At 35.2% G+C, this 22,245-nt stretch overlaps 2 protein-coding genes across 2 annotated transcripts; one reads left to right on the forward strand and one right to left on the reverse strand.

Annotated features, from left to right (window-relative positions):
• Window positions 1-321: 321 nt before the first annotated feature.
• On the reverse strand, window positions 322-13,972 carry LOC113674928 (DNA topoisomerase 3-alpha). The gene is made up of 37 exons (XM_027191427.2): window positions 13,542-13,972; window positions 12,778-12,837; window positions 12,412-12,485; window positions 12,262-12,337; window positions 12,020-12,128; window positions 11,746-11,797; window positions 11,301-11,392; window positions 10,744-10,824; window positions 10,254-10,294; window positions 9,984-10,032; window positions 9,795-9,840; window positions 9,601-9,655; window positions 9,227-9,301; window positions 8,951-9,033; window positions 8,533-8,630; window positions 8,184-8,290; window positions 7,701-7,760; window positions 7,351-7,401; window positions 7,126-7,200; window positions 6,865-6,915; window positions 6,613-6,691; window positions 6,181-6,294; window positions 5,960-6,029; window positions 5,428-5,456; window positions 5,283-5,341; window positions 4,870-4,933; window positions 4,542-4,638; window positions 4,183-4,356; window positions 3,573-3,658; window positions 3,082-3,297; window positions 2,916-2,952; window positions 2,415-2,494; window positions 2,164-2,307; window positions 1,817-1,856; window positions 1,631-1,690; window positions 1,217-1,413; window positions 322-680 (listed from the first exon to the last, which is right to left on the reverse strand). Exons 1-37 carry the CDS (start codon window positions 13,758-13,760, stop codon window positions 646-648), a joined length of 3,135 nt encoding a protein of 1,044 aa, XP_027047228.2. The 5' UTR covers window positions 13,761-13,972; the 3' UTR covers window positions 322-645.
• Window positions 13,973-13,976: 4 nt separating this feature from the next.
• Window positions 13,977-21,146, forward strand: LOC113674951 (uncharacterized). Its single transcript, XM_027191446.2, has 19 exons — window positions 13,977-14,348; window positions 14,839-14,928; window positions 15,257-15,334; window positions 15,704-15,762; window positions 16,134-16,186; window positions 16,728-16,870; window positions 17,353-17,439; window positions 17,552-17,623; window positions 17,710-17,765; window positions 17,976-18,024; window positions 18,498-18,572; window positions 18,687-18,732; window positions 18,927-18,957; window positions 19,287-19,338; window positions 19,461-19,533; window positions 19,645-19,726; window positions 19,884-19,960; window positions 20,382-20,466; window positions 20,784-21,146. The coding sequence occupies exons 1-19, from the start codon at window positions 14,178-14,180 to the stop codon at window positions 20,845-20,847; spliced, it is 1,443 nt and encodes a 480-aa protein (XP_027047247.2). The 5' UTR covers window positions 13,977-14,177; the 3' UTR covers window positions 20,848-21,146.
• The last annotated feature ends 1,099 nt before the right edge of the window (window positions 21,147-22,245 follow it).

Genomic DNA, 22,245 nt, shown 5'->3' on the forward strand with positions numbered 1-22,245 from the left:
AAAGCGTTGTTGTTTTGTTTTTCTTTTGCACGACAAAGTAATTAAAGCCACAACGAGTTTATAATCCCTTGGGGTGTGGCTTAAACCAATTTCTTAAAAAAAAATAATTGAGGTAGCAGAGCACCCTTGTTCTGTTGATTTTTGTCGGTAAGATTTCTAAGGGCTAATACCAATAATTAGAGAAAAAGCAATGAATAACTGATTATTACTATTATTCTATAACGAATCACCCAAAGTACAATTAACGCCTGGACAGAAGTAGACACTTTAATTCAAAGGAGTTCATTCCAACCACACCTCTTTCGTGAAATGCAATGATTTCATCCTGTACCGAAGTTTATTCAACGGCGTTAGGTTTAGTTTTGTTCTTTAGCGATGTTTGTACCGAAGAATTTAACTTGGATGGACGCAAAAGTCTTACACAATTTTGTTACGCACGGCGTTAGAGTATAAATTTCCTACAACAAAAGGAAACCAGAAGTACAAATAAATATTTTAACATTATTATGTACAAAATCAATCACAATCCAGTTTCATGACAAAGAATTTGAACCATTATTTGGTAGAAATATTTCTGTAGGAGCCTATTTACATCCATATTGGTATCAACATAAAAAAAAAAGTCAAATTCTGCGCACAGTGTCTTTATCGGTTCATGGGGCAGGTTCGCTTGGTATGACCTAAAAATGAAAGAAGAAAATTGATAGTCAGCGACAAGTAACAATTCACGGTCTATTTGAAAATTATTTAGCTTGTTCTCAGTCTGTGCACTTAACGAATAAATGTCCAAGCATGGAACAGCAAGTTTCTCTCTTATTACCGAAGTCTCCTTCCTGTCTTGGGATTCTTAAGAACATCTGACACTGAATAAAAGTGCCCGGTGCCATAAAATATGAAACCTTTCTTGAAATTAAGTGGAAGTACAGAAAAATCGTGGTTGTACTGAGAGAGAAGTTTTCACCTGACCTGACATTGGAATACTTGATATTTTAGGACGTTTAAGTATTCTGTCGGAGCTTTATTTCACCAGAATAACTATCAACACATTAACCGTGGTAACCCAACAATAAGAGTAAACTAGAGTTTTCGATATAAACAACTCGTTGAAATTCGTTTAAAGTTTAAAACAATACCAGAAACTTAGGTTTTTCAAATAAAGAGCACCAAACAGTTCAACACAAACTGTAGGTGTCTTAAGATGCCTAGAATATCCTACCTTCTTGGTGGCAAAGGCCACATTTTCTTTTCCTTGTCCCTCCATTGTTTGTCGATGCAGATCTTCCAGGTTTGCTGTTGGCCGATGATGGCCCTGTAGTGTCACCCCATTCAAAGAAATCACAGCCCTGGCCTCTAGGTTTAGCACAACAGTAGAACGGTCGACCCTTGTTCGCTCCTTCTTTGGATACTGTGCGACTGTAAAATATGGAAAAAAATCTCTTAAAGACGCGACTATAGTAACTTTGGAAAGCTTTTTCTTCTTTGGAGTCATCAAGGTCGGTCCTCATTTTTCAGTCGCGTATTCGATTCGCTTTTGTGAATGGAAGGATCATGAAATCATGTGAGTATTTTTCTAGGTGATCAGCTATTTAACTATTTTGAAATTGCGTTCATCGTAGTAACACTATCTTACCTGACTGCTGGTTCACTACAGTGACAAGATGGTCCAGATTCGCGTGCATCCAGTGATCCACTGCAATGTTAACATAACCCAAGATAGCATTTTAAGCAATTCTATTTGAGGCTTCACTTCACGTAGAGATGTAATATTTGACATTTTAACTATGAAAGTTATTCGGACTGAAATACAAAAAGGTACCTGGTTCGTGGAAAAGTTGAGTTTCTGTCAGAATTAAATCCTGAAAGTAAAATTGCATTTATTCGTCTATACGTTTCCACGGAGGGTATACATATTTGTAACCACAATTCAAGATCTACATGTAGAAAAGTCGCAAGATATACTGACGATTTCGGTAACTTTTTGAGCTGACCGAGAAAAAAAAATTAAATTCAGTTCATTAAATACATAATCTAGCTATAATCAATCACTTCAATATTCACGAATGAAAACTGATTTTTGATCAAGTGCCAGCCACACTTTTTCACCTTACATATGTAAACTTGCTGGAGAACAATGCACACGATTACAAAACAATTGTGAAATACCTGTACTATTCCTGTTTAAGTTACTGGCTGATCTCAGAGGAGCGGTTTGTCCAAAGGTTGAAGACGAACCACTAGAATCATCATCAGCCCATAAAAAGAAACCACAGCCATTGTCTCTGTTTGAACATTTGTAGAATGGCCGACCTGAGCACAAAATGTCAAAATTGAAATATTAATCATTTCAGATTGCCCCATATCTTTCGGCCTTAATTTTTTTTTTACACAACTAAACAACAGTGACATTAACTCACCTTGGTTAGGTCCATCTTTTTTAACAGTCAGCAGCATTGCAGGCTGCCCACAGGTACAAACAACACAGTTCTCATCACCTCTGACAAACAAACATTCAGATATGACCACACTCTAGCAAAACTTACTGCCTAACCAGGCTAATTCTCCCAGCACAGCTCTCTCCCATCACTGGTAGCGACTCCACTGGGAAGGTTCTTCCCTGTAATGTGGCTATTATTTAACAAAATTTAACTAGGCCCAGAGCTTTATATGTCTATTCAACAACGTGACATACAATGAGAACACAGCATTGTTGTGTTCTCATTGTCGTGCAAGCTCATATCCTAGATATCAGAGGTTCTTTGAAAGATTTTACACTGTTAGAACAAGATGACAGTTTATAGCTGATGTGAACTTGACGGTAGATGCTCAATGTAATCATTGCTGCATCTGCTTTGCACATTTGTACATTTCTTAGTTTCCCTTGGTTTCTTAGTAATTTGGTTGATTGTGGTACTTACCCATCACCTGAGCCAGCTGAAGGAAATTGATTAAAACCTAAAATGAAAAAGAAACGACTTGAATCTTTTGCCCCAAATCACTCTATTAAGCGCTGGTTTTATTAGACGCGAGTCTCCCGTAATTTACCGTAAAACCCGACATATAATCGTTCAGTTCAACAAGTACCTCCTGCAAATGATGTGTTGTTTCCACCAGTTTGCCCCCAACTTTGACCAGATGGTTGAAATCCTCTTCCTCTTTGAGCGGGTGGTCTTGCAACTTGAGGTGTTGCAGCAGGCCTGTTGGGCACCACTTGACCACGCCCTGTAAGTCTGTTACCCCTATTACCCCTGTGACTGGGCTGAGGGGTTTGTCTTCCGTTTCCTCTTGTGTGCGAACCACCTACGTATTGAAATGCTTGCACGTTATTATAAAAAGACTACACCAAAAAGTATAACGAAGAATCGAGCTCATAAATTGTCTTGAAACTCGGGCAACAGGCGGTATTTCATGCCGTCATGAGACCAACATTTTAACCATTTTAATTAGCAAGAACCGATACTAAAAACTACAACAAAGAATCGAGCTGATCCATTGCCTTGAAACCAGGACAACAAGCGGTATTTCATGCCGTCATGAGACCGCCATTTTAACCAAGGGAAACAATGAGTTGATACCTGATTCAGTAGGGAGCCTTGTCAAATCCTTTAAATCCAGCAGCTCTGTGAGAGTTCCATCGCATCCACCGACACAGCCTGTGTAACTACCAACACAACAGTACAATGGACAGGTATAAGCGTTTGAAAAAGAAATGGACATGAAAAATAAAAGAAATTCAAATCAGTAAGAGATAAAAGACTAACTGAGATTTTAATACTTCTGTTCAACATTCGTTGCTAAGTCAAGGGGAAAGCACAAAAGTTGGCATGACATTTTCATGGCCCTGTGCACTAACATTTTGTCACAAGCGTCTGACGAAGAAAAATTTGAGTCCTTGATGAATGATTGAGCCGTGGAGCTTCCAATTTCACAAGAACTACCCCACAGAGTGTGTGAGAGCGTCCTGTGAACGGCTGGAATCAGCAAATTTGAAAACATACCGTGAGGTGAAGAGTAAGAAATAAGCATTTTGGTGCTCATTTATTTAATAGAAAAGGTTGTTAAACATTTGTCAGGAATGAGGGGACAGAGGAAAAATCTGGGTTCCCTGTGAGGATTTAACTCTTGCAATTGCAACTAAGGTAACACCGACAATAGAAACACTTTGTGAATCAAAAGTCAACTTACTCCAGAGGCATCATTGGTGGAACAGAGCCTCTCTTAAATTTGAACCTAATTTGATGTACATCTCCAGGTTGACACTGCTGACATAGAGACTCATCAACTGAAGCCTCTAAAACAAATTTAGGGAAGAATATACTGGCACGACATCTTGGATATCCTTGACAACCGACCATGTAGCTGCAGATTGATAACATGGGAAAACATAAATAAAATATCAATCGATGAAACATCAATAAAAATTCCAGTATACTTATATATTTTGTGAAGCCAACACTAGCCCTATGAAAAAATGTGAACATGTATTTGTAAACAGTTTGAACAGGAGCACTTGTGAACACTTGCTGATAAAATGAGCTAAGTACCTTCCATCTTTGGTCTTTTTAAGCACCATTTGTTCTGTTTTACATCTTGGACAAAGCCGCATGGGTTCTGTTCCCCTCTCATCCCCACTACCAAGAACTTAAGTGGAAAACAAACAAACGAAAGGATAAGGCAAAACAAGAAAAGTCTGTGGAAAGCTCAATAATTCAAGGAGAAATAGTTAATGAATAATTACACTGATGTTTCTGTTGTAAGACAAGTTATTTGAAGTGTTTGGCATGTACTTCATTTCTTGCTTTAATTACTTAGTTATTGTCATCCTGCCTATTTGGCCGTCATTATCATAGATGTAGAGATAAAAATACAAACCTTCATCAATGAATTCTTGAGGATCTCCAAAGTACGGTCTTAAAGCTTGATCCAGTTTGACTGCCTGTGGTGAAACACAATGTCACAAAACACATCTGTCTTAAAAGCTCCAATTTAACTTGGAAACAGTGGACAGGCAGAGCCAACTCATGGACTGTTCACAGCTGAATCATTATTATTATTATTATTTAACAATCTACAGATTGATCAATTCTTAAAAAAAATCAGCAAATTACAGCAGCCCCACATGGTTTAAACCATTCATCAAATTCAAATTGAGAGGAATTTCTTTGCAAATGTTTTAAAAAAAAATAAATGTCTTCATTTTCAAGTTTTCATCTGCAAAGTAAAAGAGGGCTGAAAACTTAACTTTTTTTAATAGAGTTGAAAAGACATAAGTTAAGCTAGCTAACCTCTTGCACAGCTTGGACAAATTGTTCCTTGTACTTTGCTATTTGTTCCACAAGTACATCTAAATGAGAAAGTTCACCAATCAGTAGATATTGCAAGTTTAAAGAGAATACTTTAATTATGTCAGTGGTTTATAATCTGTCTCACCATCTTCATTTCTTGTTCCCTCACAAATTCTGCAAAAGAAAACACAATTGGCTAATAGTTTAAGCAAGGTACATATTTAAGTTTCTCCTTTGTTATGTTTGCAACAATTATTTTTTAGTCTGTATCTTTGTATATAGATGTTTACCAATAAACCAATAGTTGCTACCTTCACCTCACTTAGTTGAAGACCAAGAAGTGGACATGGTTTGTATCCTTTTTGAGAATCAAATTTCAAAGACTTTTTCAGGACTTAGGTTAATTTTTCCAGCACTCAAAATTTCACATTAAACCATTTCATTCCCAAGATTTCAGAATAAATTCTCGTTAGTCTGTATACATTTTTTATAACATAAATTCTGAAAACTTTATTGCTTGAGTTAAGCATATTTTCAGGACTTTCCACCCCTGGGAAATGTCAAAGTAAAATTCCAGGTATTCCAGGACCTGTGCGAACCCTGAGTGGAAGACAAATGAGGTAAAATAGAGTATGTGCGAGCAGTGGAGTCTTCCCGGCGTGACTTGTGAACTTTACCTCTTTAAATCCGCTTCAAGTTCAGACCTTAGTCTTGGTTTAGAGAGCTCAAATCCCATTAAATCATAACCTTTAAATAAAAATATGTTAAAGATTAACTTAACTTTACAATTCTTCATAAATGAGGAAAATTAACCAGAGAAGGTAAATACTCTATCTCTACCATAAGAACAGGATGGTCACTAACAACATGGGGGTCATGTGATAGGATCTCATTGTACCTTCCACGAGTCCCATTCCCAGCTGTCCTGGTAAGAAGGTCCCATCTTGCTGCACTCCCACATAGCACCTGTTCTTGATGGTCTCTATATGCTCAGCATGAGTGGCATCTGTGCCTGTAGCAAGAAGGATAAAAGACATCAATTAACTTTTCCCTTCACCAATGATTTCCACTCTCTACTTCTAGCGAGATGTGAAGCTGTCGTTAGGTCAGCTGATTACTTTTGTAACAACAGAAACTATTTTCTTCCCATTTTTCTCTGTCCTTAGGATAAAGATAATTTTGTTTTTCTTCAGAGATGGATAGATCAACATCTTGGAATTCCCTCAATGAAGACAACAATGACAGTCACCAACAACAGTCCTTTGCACTTCACCGCTGATCTGGATGATCAGACAAAATCATTTGTAAATACTCTTGAGTTACTCCTTACCTATGCCATGTTTCTCCATCAGACCAATCAAATCAGCTTCTGTTAACAGAGGAGGTGGTTTGGTTTCCCCATCAATCATCTGCAAACAATATTAATTGTACACTTTACACATTCTAATTTAATAAATCAACATCATGGGAAAGAAGCCCAATTGCCACACCTAATTTAGTTCAAAAATACTGCATGGAATAGGAAAAGAAAGGCCAAACACTCTTTGAACTTTTAATTTGAGAATTCTGTTACATTACAAACCTCAACAGAACTTGGCTGAAACTCTTCACCTTGATTGTAAACTGGGATTGTCTTCAAAGAGGAGAGAATCAATGCAAATGATTATCATGACGTAGAAAGCTTATGCAAAGAAGACAGTCATTTGACCAAAAAGCTAACAGCAGCACTCTGCAATTGGTGTAAAAACATGATATTATAATTTAAAAATTTCTCAAGTAAATTTTCTCTGAAAAAAAAGAGGCCAAATGTAAGTTAAATCCTGGAGAAAGGAAACTGAATTACCTTATCACTCCATTTATCATAAGGATAAACTTCCAGATAGTTCCTTGCAATGATCATAAGTCCTGTGGCTGTAAACTGCGAAAAATGCACACCAATATTAAATGCCTTCTTCTACTGGCAAGAGCAAAGGTTTTTTTTTAATCAAGCAGAAAAGACTTTTCATTGACACCTTGGTGCTCATTTTCTGACTTGAACTCATGATTCAACAAGCTGTATAACACAGACCTTCTCTCCAGCAATTTCAATTTCCACATTAGTCTCCTGACCCTTGGCATCCTTGAAAAAAAAGTAATACATTTTCAGTAACTGAGAAGAGGATTTACAATCATGGTAGTAAAGGCATAACCACAAAGATAACTCACACATGAATACTAAGCAATGATATGATCACAGGAAATTATGTGGTGCTCCCCCTTAATCCAACCCAAACCCAACCATTCCCCATGGAGTATAACAATGAAAAATGGAAAATGTACAAGGCTATTCTTTGTCTCGTAAGGCATAAATGAATTCTATAGCTTTAAGGAAGAAACACAATAAATTAAAATAATTTCAAGACAAAGGAATCATCTTACCTCAGAACAGCAAGCTAAGAAGTGTCTCACTATGAACTCGTATAATCTTTTTTCATTTCCCTGTAAATCAAATTAAACCAAACGGACACTGTGTAGCAACACTTAGCCAGGAAAAAGTCTTAACTAAGGATAACCTTGAAATATAAAATATTAAGCAGGCAGCAGATCTGGAGAATATTTATGGTTCAAAATGCTATATTGGTTGATGGTACACAACTACTGTACATGTAAATAACTTATGCACTCACTGTTAACTGATGGACCAACACCTTAAATTCAGCTCTGTGTATATCTAAAATAAGCTTATTTCATTCAATTTGTAACATGCAGTTTCCAAAATGTGACATTTTATAGCTCTGATGGACTATGGTGGAATATCCCCAAGGGGGGGGGGGATTATTGACAGAATTGCTATCATTCAGAAATCCTTCAAAGTAGTGTCAAATCTCTGAGCATGTATTGGCATTTGATAAAAAAGCAAACCTGTAAATTGTTTGCATGCTTTGTTGGATGAATAGGAGGGTGAGCATTGTCTGTTTTGTTGCCCTGTCGAGGGCTGGGGCCTCGTTCCAACACGCGAGCTGCAAAAGCTGAAAAAAAATACCAGGTCATTACACTAAAGTTACAGTAGTTCAACCTTAGAATCAAGACTAGTGCTTTGCAATGATATCAACCTCATAAGATAACTTAAAAGGTACTTACAAAATGATGTTAGTGAAAATTATTCAAATGATAGTTACAACACAGCTTATAAGTTAATGTATCAATGGCACTGAGTAAATGAATGACAAATGAAAAAATGAATGAATGAAAATATGAATTTCCATTTTACCTCCCCAGTTTCCATCAACAGTCTGATTTTGAACAAGGGGCCGCAGGTCCAATGACTTTGGAAACATGTTGGTTTCTGTGCGAGGATAGCTGATGAATCTAATATACAAAGTAACAAAGGTACTCTACATGATTTTTATGTCTGTTTTCAAGAATTCGGAAAATCAGGATACAATTTATCATTCAATGACCTTATGATGGGATAAATATTCATTATGAAAATTGTTGATTTATTATTTCAACTCACAGCCAGTGACATCATGTGTCAAGTATAAGATAGCACAAAAATAGGTTGATACCAGTACTTTTAATCACATTGAAACTAAGAGAGTACTGGTAACTGTATTGAACATGGCCTTCCGCAGGGCACCAAGAATATACCATTAGCTCCTTTAATTAGAAAAGCCACAACTACCTACCCCTGATTGTAGAGTTTTTCAGCTATTTTCATTGTCTCTTTGGAATTTATTTTCAATTTTCGAGAAGCAAGTTTCTCAAGTTCCTGCAAATGTATTGTGCATGTTCTTTTAAGTGAACTTTAGATCACCCAATGCACTAGATTCCAATGTATTATAATAAAGTCTATGTAAATATTGCAAGGTATTTTTGAAGAAGTTTTTAAAATGTAATCAGAAGAACCACTATAAAAAAGAACAAGGTGTCAACTCACAAGCAATAATGATGGTTCCACTTACCACAGTGTCTAAAGGAAGAGGTCTCCACTTACTCTTGGGACGAGATGATGTGGTAAGAACCTTTGCTGTAGGATTCTGGTATATGAGTAAAAATAATAATGATAATAATAGTAGTAATAATAATAATAACAATAATCATAATAATAATAATAAATTTTTTTGTCTTGTCACAAGTGCGGGAAAAAGAATCCACATGAAGAATCAAACCTGAGATGACATCTTTCTTATTCTATTTACAACATCAATATTATAATAAAAAATAAATTTTTGCCCAAAAAGTGATAGAAATGTAGTTTATATAATTTTTAATTAATAAGTTTATTCCCCAGTTACAAAATCATTTAAAATAGTTTTAACAAAACCTTGTGTCATACCTCCAAACACATCTGATAGATGACTAGACAAGGCAAGCGGTGAAAAAGTCTGCCTCTATAAGGATTTCAAAAATTGTAACAATAAATATTTTGTATAATTATGCAATTAATTAAAGCATCATGGATGCTAAAATTCAGCCAAAATCCTCACAAAGTTAATCATGGAAATTGAAAAAAATTAAGTTCCATTGTACCTCTTCCAGCTGAAATCTACTTTTGTTTCTTCCATCTCATGAGAAACTAATTAAAGGAAAAAAAGGTCAAATTTTTTGGCTTAACAAAATTTATTTATCTGAAAAACTTAGTTGTAAATTTCACCATCCCTTAAAATATAACATCATTTCATGCACAATTATATATCAATACATAAAATAACTTCCTACCTTTAATTTTGTAAAATACTTCAGGAACAAATTGCTGGACTTGTTTATACTGATTGGCAATGACAAGAAAATTATAGATTTAAAACTAATGAAATAGAAATAACAATACTTGGTGACTAGACTTTCTAAAAAGCAACAAACCAAAGCTGCAAAAATTCTGAAAGGAGATTAGTTGCAGATCCATTTTAGCTAGGGTTTCTGAGAATCGAATGTTTGTATGGTATGCTCTCTACTTCTGTTTACAAAGTTTAGATATCAACATTTACTTACTCTTTCAACAACAAATCCTAACGTTGGAAACTGGCAACTTCCTATGGGAAATGAAATCAAATACAGCAAATTTTTGATTAAAAAGTCCTACAACTGGATGCGGAAAATCCAGCTACTTCATGTTGAAAAATCAAAACATCATCTCTAACTATCATAATGACAACTAATCAAATTTTCTTTTCCTTAACATTCCTTTGCTGCTAACTGAAAAATTTCTCTTTTAATCTTTAATTGGCATTTTGATCAATGCACAAATACATCCCACAGCTCAGTGATAGAGCATTCAAGCAAGGCCATACAGTTGTGTAAATTTAATTTCTGCTAAAAAACATTAATTTCTTTGTGAGTGTGCCTGTGTCACTAAACTTTCATAAATATATTGTTTCATCCAGTGCACTGAATGAATTATTTTATACCATAAAAAAGCAAAGGCTTTAATGACAAAATGTGGTTGTAAGGTTACTAGTAATATTTTGAAATTGATGCTTACCATAACTGATAAGGTTATCCTTCAAAACATCTGGAAAAACCTTTTGCAGTCTCAATGTCTGGAACCGAGTAAAGGCAGCTCCTAAGGCAACACAGATAAACAAAAATCAATTGTTCTCACAAAATAAGTAACACCACATTAAACTGCCCAATTATTGTTACATGTATCATGTTTCTTCAAAAAAAAAAAGTTTGTCATCACTTCATTCTGTATCAAAACTGTTAATGAAGGATTGACTGCAGAAGTAGGACCAGAGTACATAAAAAAGACAAATTGGTGAGGTTGAATTTAGTAAAAGCAAAGTTAAACTAAGAGATCTGGCAAAAAATGCACACTGGACCTTGCTACACTCAGCTCTTATATTAAATAAACCCTTTCTGGCAAATAAAAGCCTGTTCAAGATTATAATAATAACTCAAGTCTAAGACTAGTCCTAATGCAGTCAACAAGGTTTGTTACAACACATCTCATTTAATGTCATCCTCTGCTGTACATGTACAGTATAACACTGGACTTACTGTAAGTAACATTACCACAAGTGACAAAGAAAAAATTACCTATCCTTAGGTCAAGTTCCATCCTAACATCTACTGCTTGAGACTGTAATAAATCAGGTTCAACAAGGTTCTGGACGGCTCTTGAAACTGAGCTACAATTGTTGAAACAACGTAATTAAAAGTAAATAATAGTGTTCTCCACAATGTAGGTTGGTACCCAAAGAGAACATTCGAAACTTTTAAAAATTCATCAAAAAATACGCTGCAAATTTCCCATTATGTGTTACAAACTTTCAATTTAAGTAATAATAAGTACATCGCTAAGGGTGATAAAACTGCTTTTACTCTCCTCAAAATGGGCCTGGAAGTGCAAAAAAACAACTGCTACACAGATGTAGTATCAAAATAAGTCTAATAAAAGTTTAAAGTTCCCACTGTTTGTATATTTTTAAAAAATTTTGCGAGGAAGAATTCATCTAAAACAAAGGTGTCTCCAGCTACTTACCCAGGAGTAATTTCTGAGAACTTTGCACGATAAATTTGGATATTAGGACAGACTGCAAAAAATTAATTGAAAGGAAATTATGACATGACAAAAGTTGACTTCATTTGTATAATAAACACAGGCTTGTTCAAAATAGCATGACCCAGTAAAGAGTGACCATGACCACTCGATAGAGGTGAAAATTACAGTGTTTGCTCAATATTTACAATTTCAAAAAACTCACTGCAATAAAAATGAAATTGCTTATTGTTCAAGTTTGGAATAAGTAACTTACCATTTTGACAAACAGTTATAACTTCAAAGCCAATGTTTTCGCCCTCTCTGTCACAATCAGTCCATATGATCAACACCTGACAGCCTCTCACCTCTCTTTCTAAAGTCCTCTGTGATTATCATAATTGTACGATTGCACAAGACATATAAACATATAAAATAATGTAATTATCTGCATGAAAAGACTAGGGAGTCTTTTTACAGAAGGAATGGACAAAGGTAGTTGTGGAATCAGTCTCTCACCTTAATAGGCAAATAACTTTCTCCAACATATTTTGTAACTGGAGCACTAAACAGGGCTACAGGAGCACAACTATACCTAAAGAAAGAAAAAATTAGGCCCAAAATTTTAAAAATTATTTTAGTTCTCAAAATAACATAATATGTTCTTACCATTTTTGATGACTAGCTGTGAAATCTAAAGTCATCATATGTCCTGACAGAGATGTCATCACCATTTTAGCATTCTGTTTGAAAATGAAGATAAAAACAATTAAGAATGCCATCCCTTGAATGGGGATGTGTGGATCGAATAAAGTATTTTTATAAGTAACTTTCCACAGAGCATCAAATTCTCCTTGTGTTTAACAGAGGAAAACTAGATCATCTGGAAGGAGAATCTACCTACCCATTGTGACCCATTTAATTTAAGGCCTTTTTTTTTTCATGAGCACTGTTCTCATGAGGACTTTTTTCTTTCAGTACAGTAAAGGTAGACTTCAGGTTTAGTATTTCATGAGGCTTAATATTAATACTTACACTTCCCAAAATGTTGTAGTCAAATTCATAAATCTTGTTGAACTTTGAGAGACCTTCTCTCTGTGAATGATAAAGAGAAAAAAGCTTGGTAAAGGTACAGTTAGGTTATGCACTCTCAAGTAATGTTAAAATATTGTGGAACCAAACTTGAAGTCATTACAACTACCAATCAGATAAGAGAGACACAACACAACAAGCCAATGAGAACTGGCCTCAAGCACAAGAAACCATGAGTGGCCAAGTCACAACTGTCTTTATTTTTTGTGAATCTGATTGGTTTGAAGACACTGGCAAAGCTTTTATGAACTAATAATGACCGAATTTTTAATTCTTTTTTCATACACTGTATCTCAGTTTGATGATTGTCATTTATTTCTAATTTGACGTTTTTTTGGGATATATCATATTCTCCATTTTTTTTTCCTTTTCTTTTAGGTGGTCTGCCTTTGTGTGGGACCTATGACTCTTTTGTAGACTACCCTAACAATAATGTCGTTAATTGTCACTGAATTGTAATAAATAAATAAATAAATAAATGACAAAGCAGAATAAACTAAAAGCAATGAAATCCTAAAGCTATAGAGGGTTTTGCTTAACCAGGATGTACAGACGAAAATATTTACTACATTTACTGGCAATGTCCCGACAGAAGCTTACAGGATCGACCCCCTTATTTTTTTTTTTTTTCTGTTTTGTTTCGTTCAGTTTGAAACAAGCTAATAATTGCTAAGAGTGTTATATAATTATAAAAATCTGACACTTACCCTCAAACTGTGTCCTCGGGACATTATCCTAGACAGCTCTTTAGCCGCATCATTTTTCTCGGCAACATTCAAGATGCGCAATGGCCTCATGACTAATCCTCTGTACCAAAACCTTCTCGTAACGTCCAACACTCTGAGGAATTGATCTCCGTATTCAGCACTAATGAACGACGGGGGACGCAAAAGTTTCTGAAACTGAACTGCGCGTTGCAATGTCATTTGATCTTGAAACGAAGAACGGTGCCATAGCTTGCAAGTATGTTATTTCTCCAGATACATCTTAAAAGTACCAGCAAGCTTTACATAGTCACATGAAAAGCATCTGTTGACCAAAGACTGCATTTCTCTCTCGAGCAAATCGTCCGCCATATTTAAATCAGGGCGCTAAAATGGCGCCATCTGCAATGCTTCTTGGGAATTATTAAAACGTTCCCAGTGTCGTATGGGATTTATTATCCAAGATGGCGGCTAAATTTAACGATACTAAGTGGAAAATAATATTTCTCTTGACAAATTCTTCCACGCAAGGACTCTGTTTGAGTACAAATGTGTGTTATAGAACCTCCTTTATTCTGGAATAATAAGAAAGTTGAGATACAGGGATAGGTGCGGTTAGATCTCAAGAATCCAGTCTTGATGTTTTCTACGTCGAGATCGCAGAGGCAGACTTTTGCTGATGGTGTGGCAAAATTAAAATCAAAGTCTGCATCACCTGTGCAAACAAAATCTACGAAGAAACAACCAGAGAAACGAGTCCAATCTTCAACGAGTGAGAGGGAACTGGGAAAGCTAAGCGTGCGGGAGATTGTAAGTAACTGATGTTACTAATAGTTGACAAAACATAATATACACTAATGTACTCTGCTGCATGCCAAAGTACAAAATTATAAATCTTTCAATTTCAGATGTACAGGTTTATAACTGAGATTTAAACTGAAAGTGTATTTGAACATATAATAACAATGATTGGTTTGAGAAAGAGTTGTACCCGTTGAATACTTTGTCACTATAATAAGAGCTTATCTAGCTTGATAAGATCTGATGAACTCCTCCTTCCAAAATTTCTCATCATCCGAATGTTTATTAAAGCATCAGTACCATAATGGAGGTGATTTTTTCTTGTAACAACCAACCTTCAAGTGATTCTAGCATCTTGCACAACTCTCAAGTCCGTGATCACTGCCAGGTTTATGTATGACTGACCTTGAAATTTTCCTGTAGTGTTCGCTTCACTAAATTTGACTCATGAATGTCAAAAATGTTGCTGTTGTTAAACAATCGTGTATACTATACTCAGCTTGAAAGATGTCAAGAAGTTGACAGTGGAAGGGTTTTTGAGATCAATCTAAACAGACAATCTCTGGAACAAGTGCCAAGCCTAAAGGAGGTAAGTAGATTATCTCATATATAATTAAACAAGATACACATAAACACATCCCTTTATTGGCAGTTGAAATATGCACCAATTTTGTTAGTCATCATTATATTATGGGACTTTACCTGTTCTGTCATAAAACCCAGTTAGAAATACACAACAGTACAGCTGTTTATAATTGTGAGCTGATAAGTAAACTAAGAGCTCTTAGATTTTGTTTTAACTTTATCAGATTAATAAATTAACTCGAAGGATAGGAAAAAAATTCAGACCTGTCTTTAGATGTTTTTAACAATGTCACCCTGTTTAATTGCTAATTTTGTTCATTTGCTTTATTCAGTTTCCAAAACTTAAAATCCTGGATTTGGGATGCAACAAAATAAAGCACGTTTTGCCTGGTGACCTGGAGAAAAATTGTGTAAGTTGATTAACCATGTCATCATAAGAGTGCATATAATTCTTTCAAGGAAAAGCAGATTAATTACCACAAATAACTTCCAAGATATAACAATGAGGAAACAGGAAGCAACAATTATTTTTGATTAAGATGTCAATATAATAATGCTATAATTGCTTGTCTGTATTCAATATAGGACACTACCTTTGCTGGAAACAGAATGTGCATATGCACAATTTAATTCTCTTTAAAGTTAACGATTTTGTGTGCCTTGGTCTAGTAGCCAAGGCCAAGCTTTGACCAGTCAGAAATGTTGTCATGCCACCTTTTTTGCTGGCTGCCCCTGCTTCTTTCTAGGTTTATTTAGAAAATCTATTTCTGATATTTTAGGATCTTAGAGAACTAAAGCTTTATGCCAATGAGATTATGGAAATCAGTGGTTTAGACAAGTAAGTCTGTATGTTTTTGGGACTAACTCTTTTATTTCATGCCACAGGATTGTGACACATCAGTGTTTTATTCTAGAAGTTACATTAAAATATCATACACACTTATTTAAGAGTTTCATTTACAAGTTGTCCAATATTACTAGTAATTTTAAATGATATCACATTTTGAATGTTTTTTATTTTATTTTATTTTTTTAATTTCATTTTACATCCAATTCATTGATTTACCTCTATAATTGGTTCATTTTGAGCCCCATACTTAATTTTTCCTGACAGATTTTTCATGGAAATTTTGGCTTAAGCTAAATGTCTCATTGTAGCGGATGAAACAGAATTTTCAATTTATGACTGTCTACTTTCTCTTTGTCTAGTTGTAAAGAACTGAACAATCTTCTTCTACAACATAACAAGATTAAAAGCATAGGTAAGTTTACACACTTCAAGCTACAAATTTGAAATGTTTTTTAGAATGTGAGCAAGTAACCTTTATTGGTTTGCTAACCCTTTAATTCCCAAGATCTGATTGTTTGTTTTCCCCTCCAGTTGCTATACATCTCCTTATTAATTTGTTGATATTGCATCAAGATAACTTCTGCCTGATAAGTTTGAGAATTCTCATTACCTGTTTGCTTGATAATGTATGAATATTATAGGGAGAAGTTACATGTTAATCACTTCCGGGAGTTGAAGGGACCCCCTGACTCAGTTACAATACAGTTTGTAGGTATTATCATGTTAATCACTTCTGGGAGTTGAAGGGACCCCCTAACTCAGTTACAATACAGTTTGTAGGTATTATCATGTTAATCACTTCTGGGAGTTGAAGGGACCCCCTAACTCAGTTACAATACAGTTTGTAGGTATTAATTCATCAGCTTTCTTAGACCTCTCAAAAATGACAACTTAAACTGAAATTTTATTGATCAACATTTCATGGTGATCTGTTTTTCTTGATTATTTTTAAGGCAAAGGTTTACAGCATGTGAGAAAACTCAAAGTTCTGAGGCTTGATAACAATCATCTCTCCAAGATTGACTTCAGGGAAATTGGTTGCTGCTCACAAATAACTACACTGGACATTAGCTGCAATTATATCAGAGATATTTCTGTAAGTTTATTCAATGAGTGACTTGTCACTTCTCCAAAAATATTTGGTCTTTTATATAATTATGTGGATCCTTAAATAACTCTGTGAAATTTTATTTCTGCTTTTATCATATATATTTAGTTACCACTCAGCACATCATGTCTAAAATTAATTTGGCACGAAACACTTTTTTATGCTTAAGTTGATCAGATATTTCCATCATTTAACATACTGGGGTGTAGAAGTCAGGAAGGAGGGTGATAGGGTGGATAGGAAGCTGGAAATGTTTTGGCAAGGCTCTATAACTTTGACCATGACATCTTCCTCCATCACTGACCACCTACTTGGTGGTATGCAAAGTGGTTCTGCTAAATGCTGTTAAGGCATCTTGTTCACAACAAAGCAGTCTGCCAATCCCAGTTTATGTCAAATACCAGTAAATATATTGGTAACTGATAAGACCATACAAATACGTTGATAGTTATGCCATTTGCTTTTGGCAGGCCATCAATGCCCTTCCTGCACTTGAAGAGCTGGATGTCTCAAACAACAAAGTCAGCAAAATTCCTGATCTAGGAAGATGTAAAAAGGTAAGAAGTTAAAAAAATGTGGTTTGACTCTCTTTTTACATGGAAGTGCACTGTTATTAAAAGATAGTTAGATTTACGTTGTTTTTCAAAATCACTTACCAATTTCTTTTAGATTCAAGAACTAGATGTCTCAAAAAATCAAATCTCAGATTTATCTGGATTAAGGAACATCTCTAGTTTAACTGTAAGTATTTCGGAAACTGTTACAGTATATTAAGGAGCAGCTCAATCATATGATTTTGTAACAAGTTTTCTTTTTATCATTAATAGATTTTAAGAGTGGAAAATAACAAAATAGTTTCTATGGATTCTCTGGGCAAGTTGAGGTAAAGTTTGTTTTTTCTTGTTGTCTCATGTTGACTAACAGAAGAGTTGTGATCTTTTAGTTCACCAAAAGTTCACTGAATTTTCATCAATCTTACTGAAATATAATTTTATGTAATTTGCAACACCAGCAATTTACATTTACTTGTAGTATTAGATGTATAAGATGTCTTTTGATTTCAGCAATAATGAGACTTTATTTAAATTGGCAGGACTCTGCAAGAATTGTATCTATCAAACAACAGAATATCAGAAGTGAAGGTTAGGTTTATCTAGTGGCTTTGTGGAAGGTTTTTTTGGTGTATTTCTTGAGCACTAAATGCTGCAGTAGTGCCGCTAGACAACTTTTTTTTTTTAATTATATATATTTATATTGAACACAACACTGTACATTTTTCTTGAATCAATGCTTGTAAGGGGTGGAGAACCAAGGGAGTAAATGTTCATAGAATTAACCCTTTAAATCCCATGAGTGACCGAGACAGAGTTTCTCCTTACAATATCAATACAATATCAACCAGATAAGTGATGAGAATAAAAAAAAATATCAATTTGGGGATAATTAGTTGATCCAATACTAAATTCTCTGAACTAACATTATAAGAATTGTATGGTTGGTAATGAGGAGAATTAAAAATTTGATCTGGGAGTTAGAGGGTTAAAGATAATTCCTCTATCTGCAGTAAAGTCCTCCCAGGATTGGTTTACTCCACCTTGCTGTATTTCTATTGCAGTCATTTGCCAGTCAGTTTTCATCTTTGGAAATCTTGGATGTGTCTAACAATGCCATTACAACTGTAGAAGAACTGGTGATTATCAAAAAACTTTGTTTGATCCTCATATTGTTGTTTATTCATTCACTCACCAGACGATCTGGCTGATGAATAATTCTCAAAGCAATAGTATCCTTTGTTTCATTACAGTTCACATTGTCAAGCATTTCTACCCTTGTAGAGCTAACTGTGGCAGGTAACATTTAGCTAGTTGTTTTTTTTTTTTTGTTCCCTCAAATAGTGATACTAACTTAGGTTAGTCTCCCATGACAATTCAAGGAATTCATGTTTCAGGTTACTAACTTAGTAAACAACAAAACAGCTTTAAAAAAATGGTTGATTTGTTCTTTCAAAATAAAAGTTTTTACAACATATACTTTTTTTTTTCAGGAAATCCATGTGAATCTGCTGACTCATTTAGGTAAGCTATTATGTTTTCCTGATACAAGATAAAGCAGCCATGTTTTGCTGAAGTGATGACAGAATATATCATAAAATTAATACAACATAAATTGTTTATAATGTAATATTAGTGTTACTTCAGATCATATGTTTGACTAAAATATGTTTGGCAAACAGTTAACAAATGATTTGGTTGAGCCATTTTTGTCATCCCAGTGGAAGGTTTTTTTCCTTAAACTTCGTTTTGCATATTGAAAAAGCAGGGAAAATGATAAACAAAGTATAGTGCTTTGAGCTAATTTCAGATCTTTTTATTAATTTGCTCTAACTTACAATTTTGTTGTAAAGTTGTCATCATCAGATATTTCAAAACCTTCCTTCATTGGAAATCCTTGATAAGGTTAGTCTGGTTTATTGAACTTTGATGTCATTGTTTAGTTTCTCTTTCTCCTATCTTGGGCCTTGTACTTATTCTATTTAAAAGCTATTTCCCTTCTTTTCATGATAATTTTTGTCACGCAGGTGTCACGCAAGAGACCAAGTACAGGTCAGTCACGCGCGCCTCCTCCAATGAGGCCTATGTCTGCATCACAAGGTATGGAAGCTTTCGATTTGAGGAGGGTTGTGTGTATTTATTTTTTTAAAAAATTTTGGAGTGAATCCCACAATAACCATTATCGATGTTTTCTTCCTTTTTTTTTTCAAGTCTTAAGTGCGAAACAAGTCGAGGAGCAGATTAAAGCAACAGAACTTGAACAAACGTCTTTTGAATCGTCAATGGCTTCAAGGTGAGAAAGCTTCGCATGGTACTTTTATTTCTTCGCTTGAGATCTAGAAGCGATTATTGATAAGTTATCTAGCACGCGCTTGGAAATGTTCATGTTGTAATGTGTTGTAATGTGTTGTAATGTGTAGCTGCCTTGCTTTTTTTTTTATTTCCTGCAGGTTCGATATGGTAAAAGATCTGTTTGAATCTCTGCCTTTAAAAACGAACTTCACCATACGCGACCATCCTGTATCAGGTAGAGGGACGCATTAATTACATTGAGAAAAAACTGTCTTATTTATCTATTCAACGCCCAAAATGTTTCCTTTCCACGCGACCTAGATCGAGAAAAAACCTCTTAGAGATTTGTCTCTTTGACTGAGAGGGGTTTTGAAGCGATAAGGAAGGCTGCGTTTCCAAATACATGTGGTTACTTTGAACAGAAAGATTCCATGGTTTACTGTTTAATAAGAAAATGAGACGTTCGTTTCCAACAAATGACGTTTTTTTAAAGGATTTGTTTGAAGGATTTGAGTCAAGATCAGGCCAAACTCAATTTTTTTCCGAACGATGAAAACTTTTAAAAAACGAGTCTTTTTCGAATGCCTTGAATCGAAATTCGACATAGAAGAGCTCTACAATTAACTTCATTAATCATTTTGTTACTCTTGTTTCAGCGGCGTCTGCGTTGGATCGTGAATCAAGTAACTTTTCCCGACCCGGGACGGCTGGGGAGGGAAGACCTGGCAGTCGATGCAGCAGGTCAGTGTAACCCGAGAAACGAGAGTTTTATTGAGACAGGAAAAATGTTTCTGATAGGAAAATTCCCATTTACCGAGGCGCCAATTCTGAGCCACTTGGGAGACCTTTTACTGTGAAAAAGGAAAACACCTCGCTTTATTTTTAAGAGATGTTGTAGAGATGTGAAGCTATCGAGGTATATTTTTAAGTTAATGAAATTCCTCCCATAGATGAGTTGTTGGTTTCACTTTCATTACAAACGATCAGAAAATGTACGGTTTGGAAGTAATTTTTCTTCACTTAACAAGAACCATATTGCTTTCTGATGTTATGTTTAGCCGCTCAAGAATCGCTGAAGCCAGAGCATTCGCCGCCGAACACTTTCATCCAAAGGACAGCTGACATTTCATAGAATTTACCACAATCTGTCGACTGGTATTTATTGTACTCATTGTGCAACAAGGAATTATTTTACGAGATGTCGAAGAGGCCAATATCTACTATCTAGTCTAATTCAGGACTGGTGAATTATACTGAATCTGCCTTTGTTGTAAAATCCGATAGAAGTCCCTTGCAACAAGAAAGACAATATTAATGGCTGGCAATGGACGATGTTTAAGGAAAACTTTTGTACAGAATGTTTGAAGTTGTAAATATAAAGTTCCCTTTGTTATTAAAGGACGCGAGAACACGTTTCGTCATCAGTTTGGAATCCCTATGTCAATTTTTGAGATGTGAACTGTGTGAGTCGAGAAGGGGGATTTTAGTCGGTAAATGGGGAGACGTTAGGCAGTCGAACGCCTTTCCGTCAGTTCAGTGCTTCACTTGCTTTTTACGGAAGAAAACACAATACTCAAGTTTATTTCAAACTTGAAAAGTGATGTTATTTACAAGTATTTACAACATCAATTTATAACAAAATTTAGAAACTTGAAAATAGAATTAAATGACCCCGGCTGATCAAAGGAAATGCCTAGACTAGATTAGAGGACTAATGTAAAAGAAAAAAGAAGGTTCCTAAGGAACATATTGAAAACTCTTACTGATTACGATACTTTCAAATCGTAGAGGAAAATGTATATCAATAGCAACCCCCCTAACTCGATAATACGATCACTCTTTAACGTGTCTCCCCTTTATTCCAGCAATAGACTTAAGGGGGCCTTCGAACTGAACGTTATAGGAGAGCCTGGGACTGCGATTAAAACCTGATAAATTTTCCGATGTAGGTGTTTAGGTGCCAAGTAAACTAGTTTGCACCGTAACGTTACTGCTTGGATCTACAATAGAAGCACTTTACCCTCCATAGACCGCTTTCCGATCGAGTGTCATGTACCAAAACCAAAGTAAGAAGAAAGGCCATTCAGAAGAATAGGAAATTCTTTAAGAGCCGATGAGAACTTATAGTAAAAACAACCAAACTGCTTAAAGAGCGGGAAAACGCGGGCGATCAAGCCGTCGTTGGCTTTAGTTTTGCATCACAAAGAAAATAAGAAAAAAAACCAATGCTATCTCGGATTACTTTCGACGCCACTGAAATGTTCTTTAATCGAGAAGCAAAACGACTTCACACTACCCAAACTTGGTTATTTCTGTTCAAGCGTTTACATTAGCTTTCCATGATGTGGGTTGATAAAATGTTGGATCAGAATCTCAACACTCGCGAATATCGTCTGTGGACTGGACGGCGAGTTCGTTCTCTTACGACCTGTTATCACTTCACCAGTTTATCTTGGTAAAAAACTGTAGTTTCAGTTCACCAAAAAGAAATTATTCAAGGGTTTAACGGTTTTTCTCAAT

This window comes from Pocillopora damicornis, chromosome 10, assembly GCF_964200805.1.
Source record: "Pocillopora damicornis chromosome 10, jaPocDami1.2, whole genome shotgun sequence".
Lineage (NCBI taxonomy): Eukaryota > Metazoa > Cnidaria > Anthozoa > Scleractinia > Pocilloporidae > Pocillopora > Pocillopora damicornis.

Coding starts and splice junctions, on each gene's coding strand:
- LOC113674951 (XM_027191446.2), top strand. CDS start 14,178: ATGTTTTCTACGTCGAGATCGCAGAGGCAGACTTTTGCTGATGGTGTG. Junction 14,929..15,256: donor AAGTGCCAAGCCTAAAGGAG/GTAAGTAGATTA, acceptor TGCTTTATTCAG/TTTCCAAAACTTAAAATCCT. Junction 16,187..16,727: donor TAACAAGATTAAAAGCATAG/GTAAGTTTACAC, acceptor ATTATTTTTAAG/GCAAAGGTTTACAGCATGTG.
- LOC113674928 (XM_027191427.2), bottom strand. CDS start 13,760: ATGACATTGCAACGCGCAGTTCAGTTTCAGAAACTTTTGCGTCCCCCG. Junction 8,631..8,950: donor GAAAAACTCTACAATCAGGG/GTAGGTAGTTGT, acceptor TTTGTATATTAG/ATTCATCAGCTATCCTCGCA. Junction 4,934..5,282: donor TTGTCCAAGCTGTGCAAGAG/GTTAGCTAGCTT, acceptor GTTTCACCACAG/GCAGTCAAACTGGATCAAGC.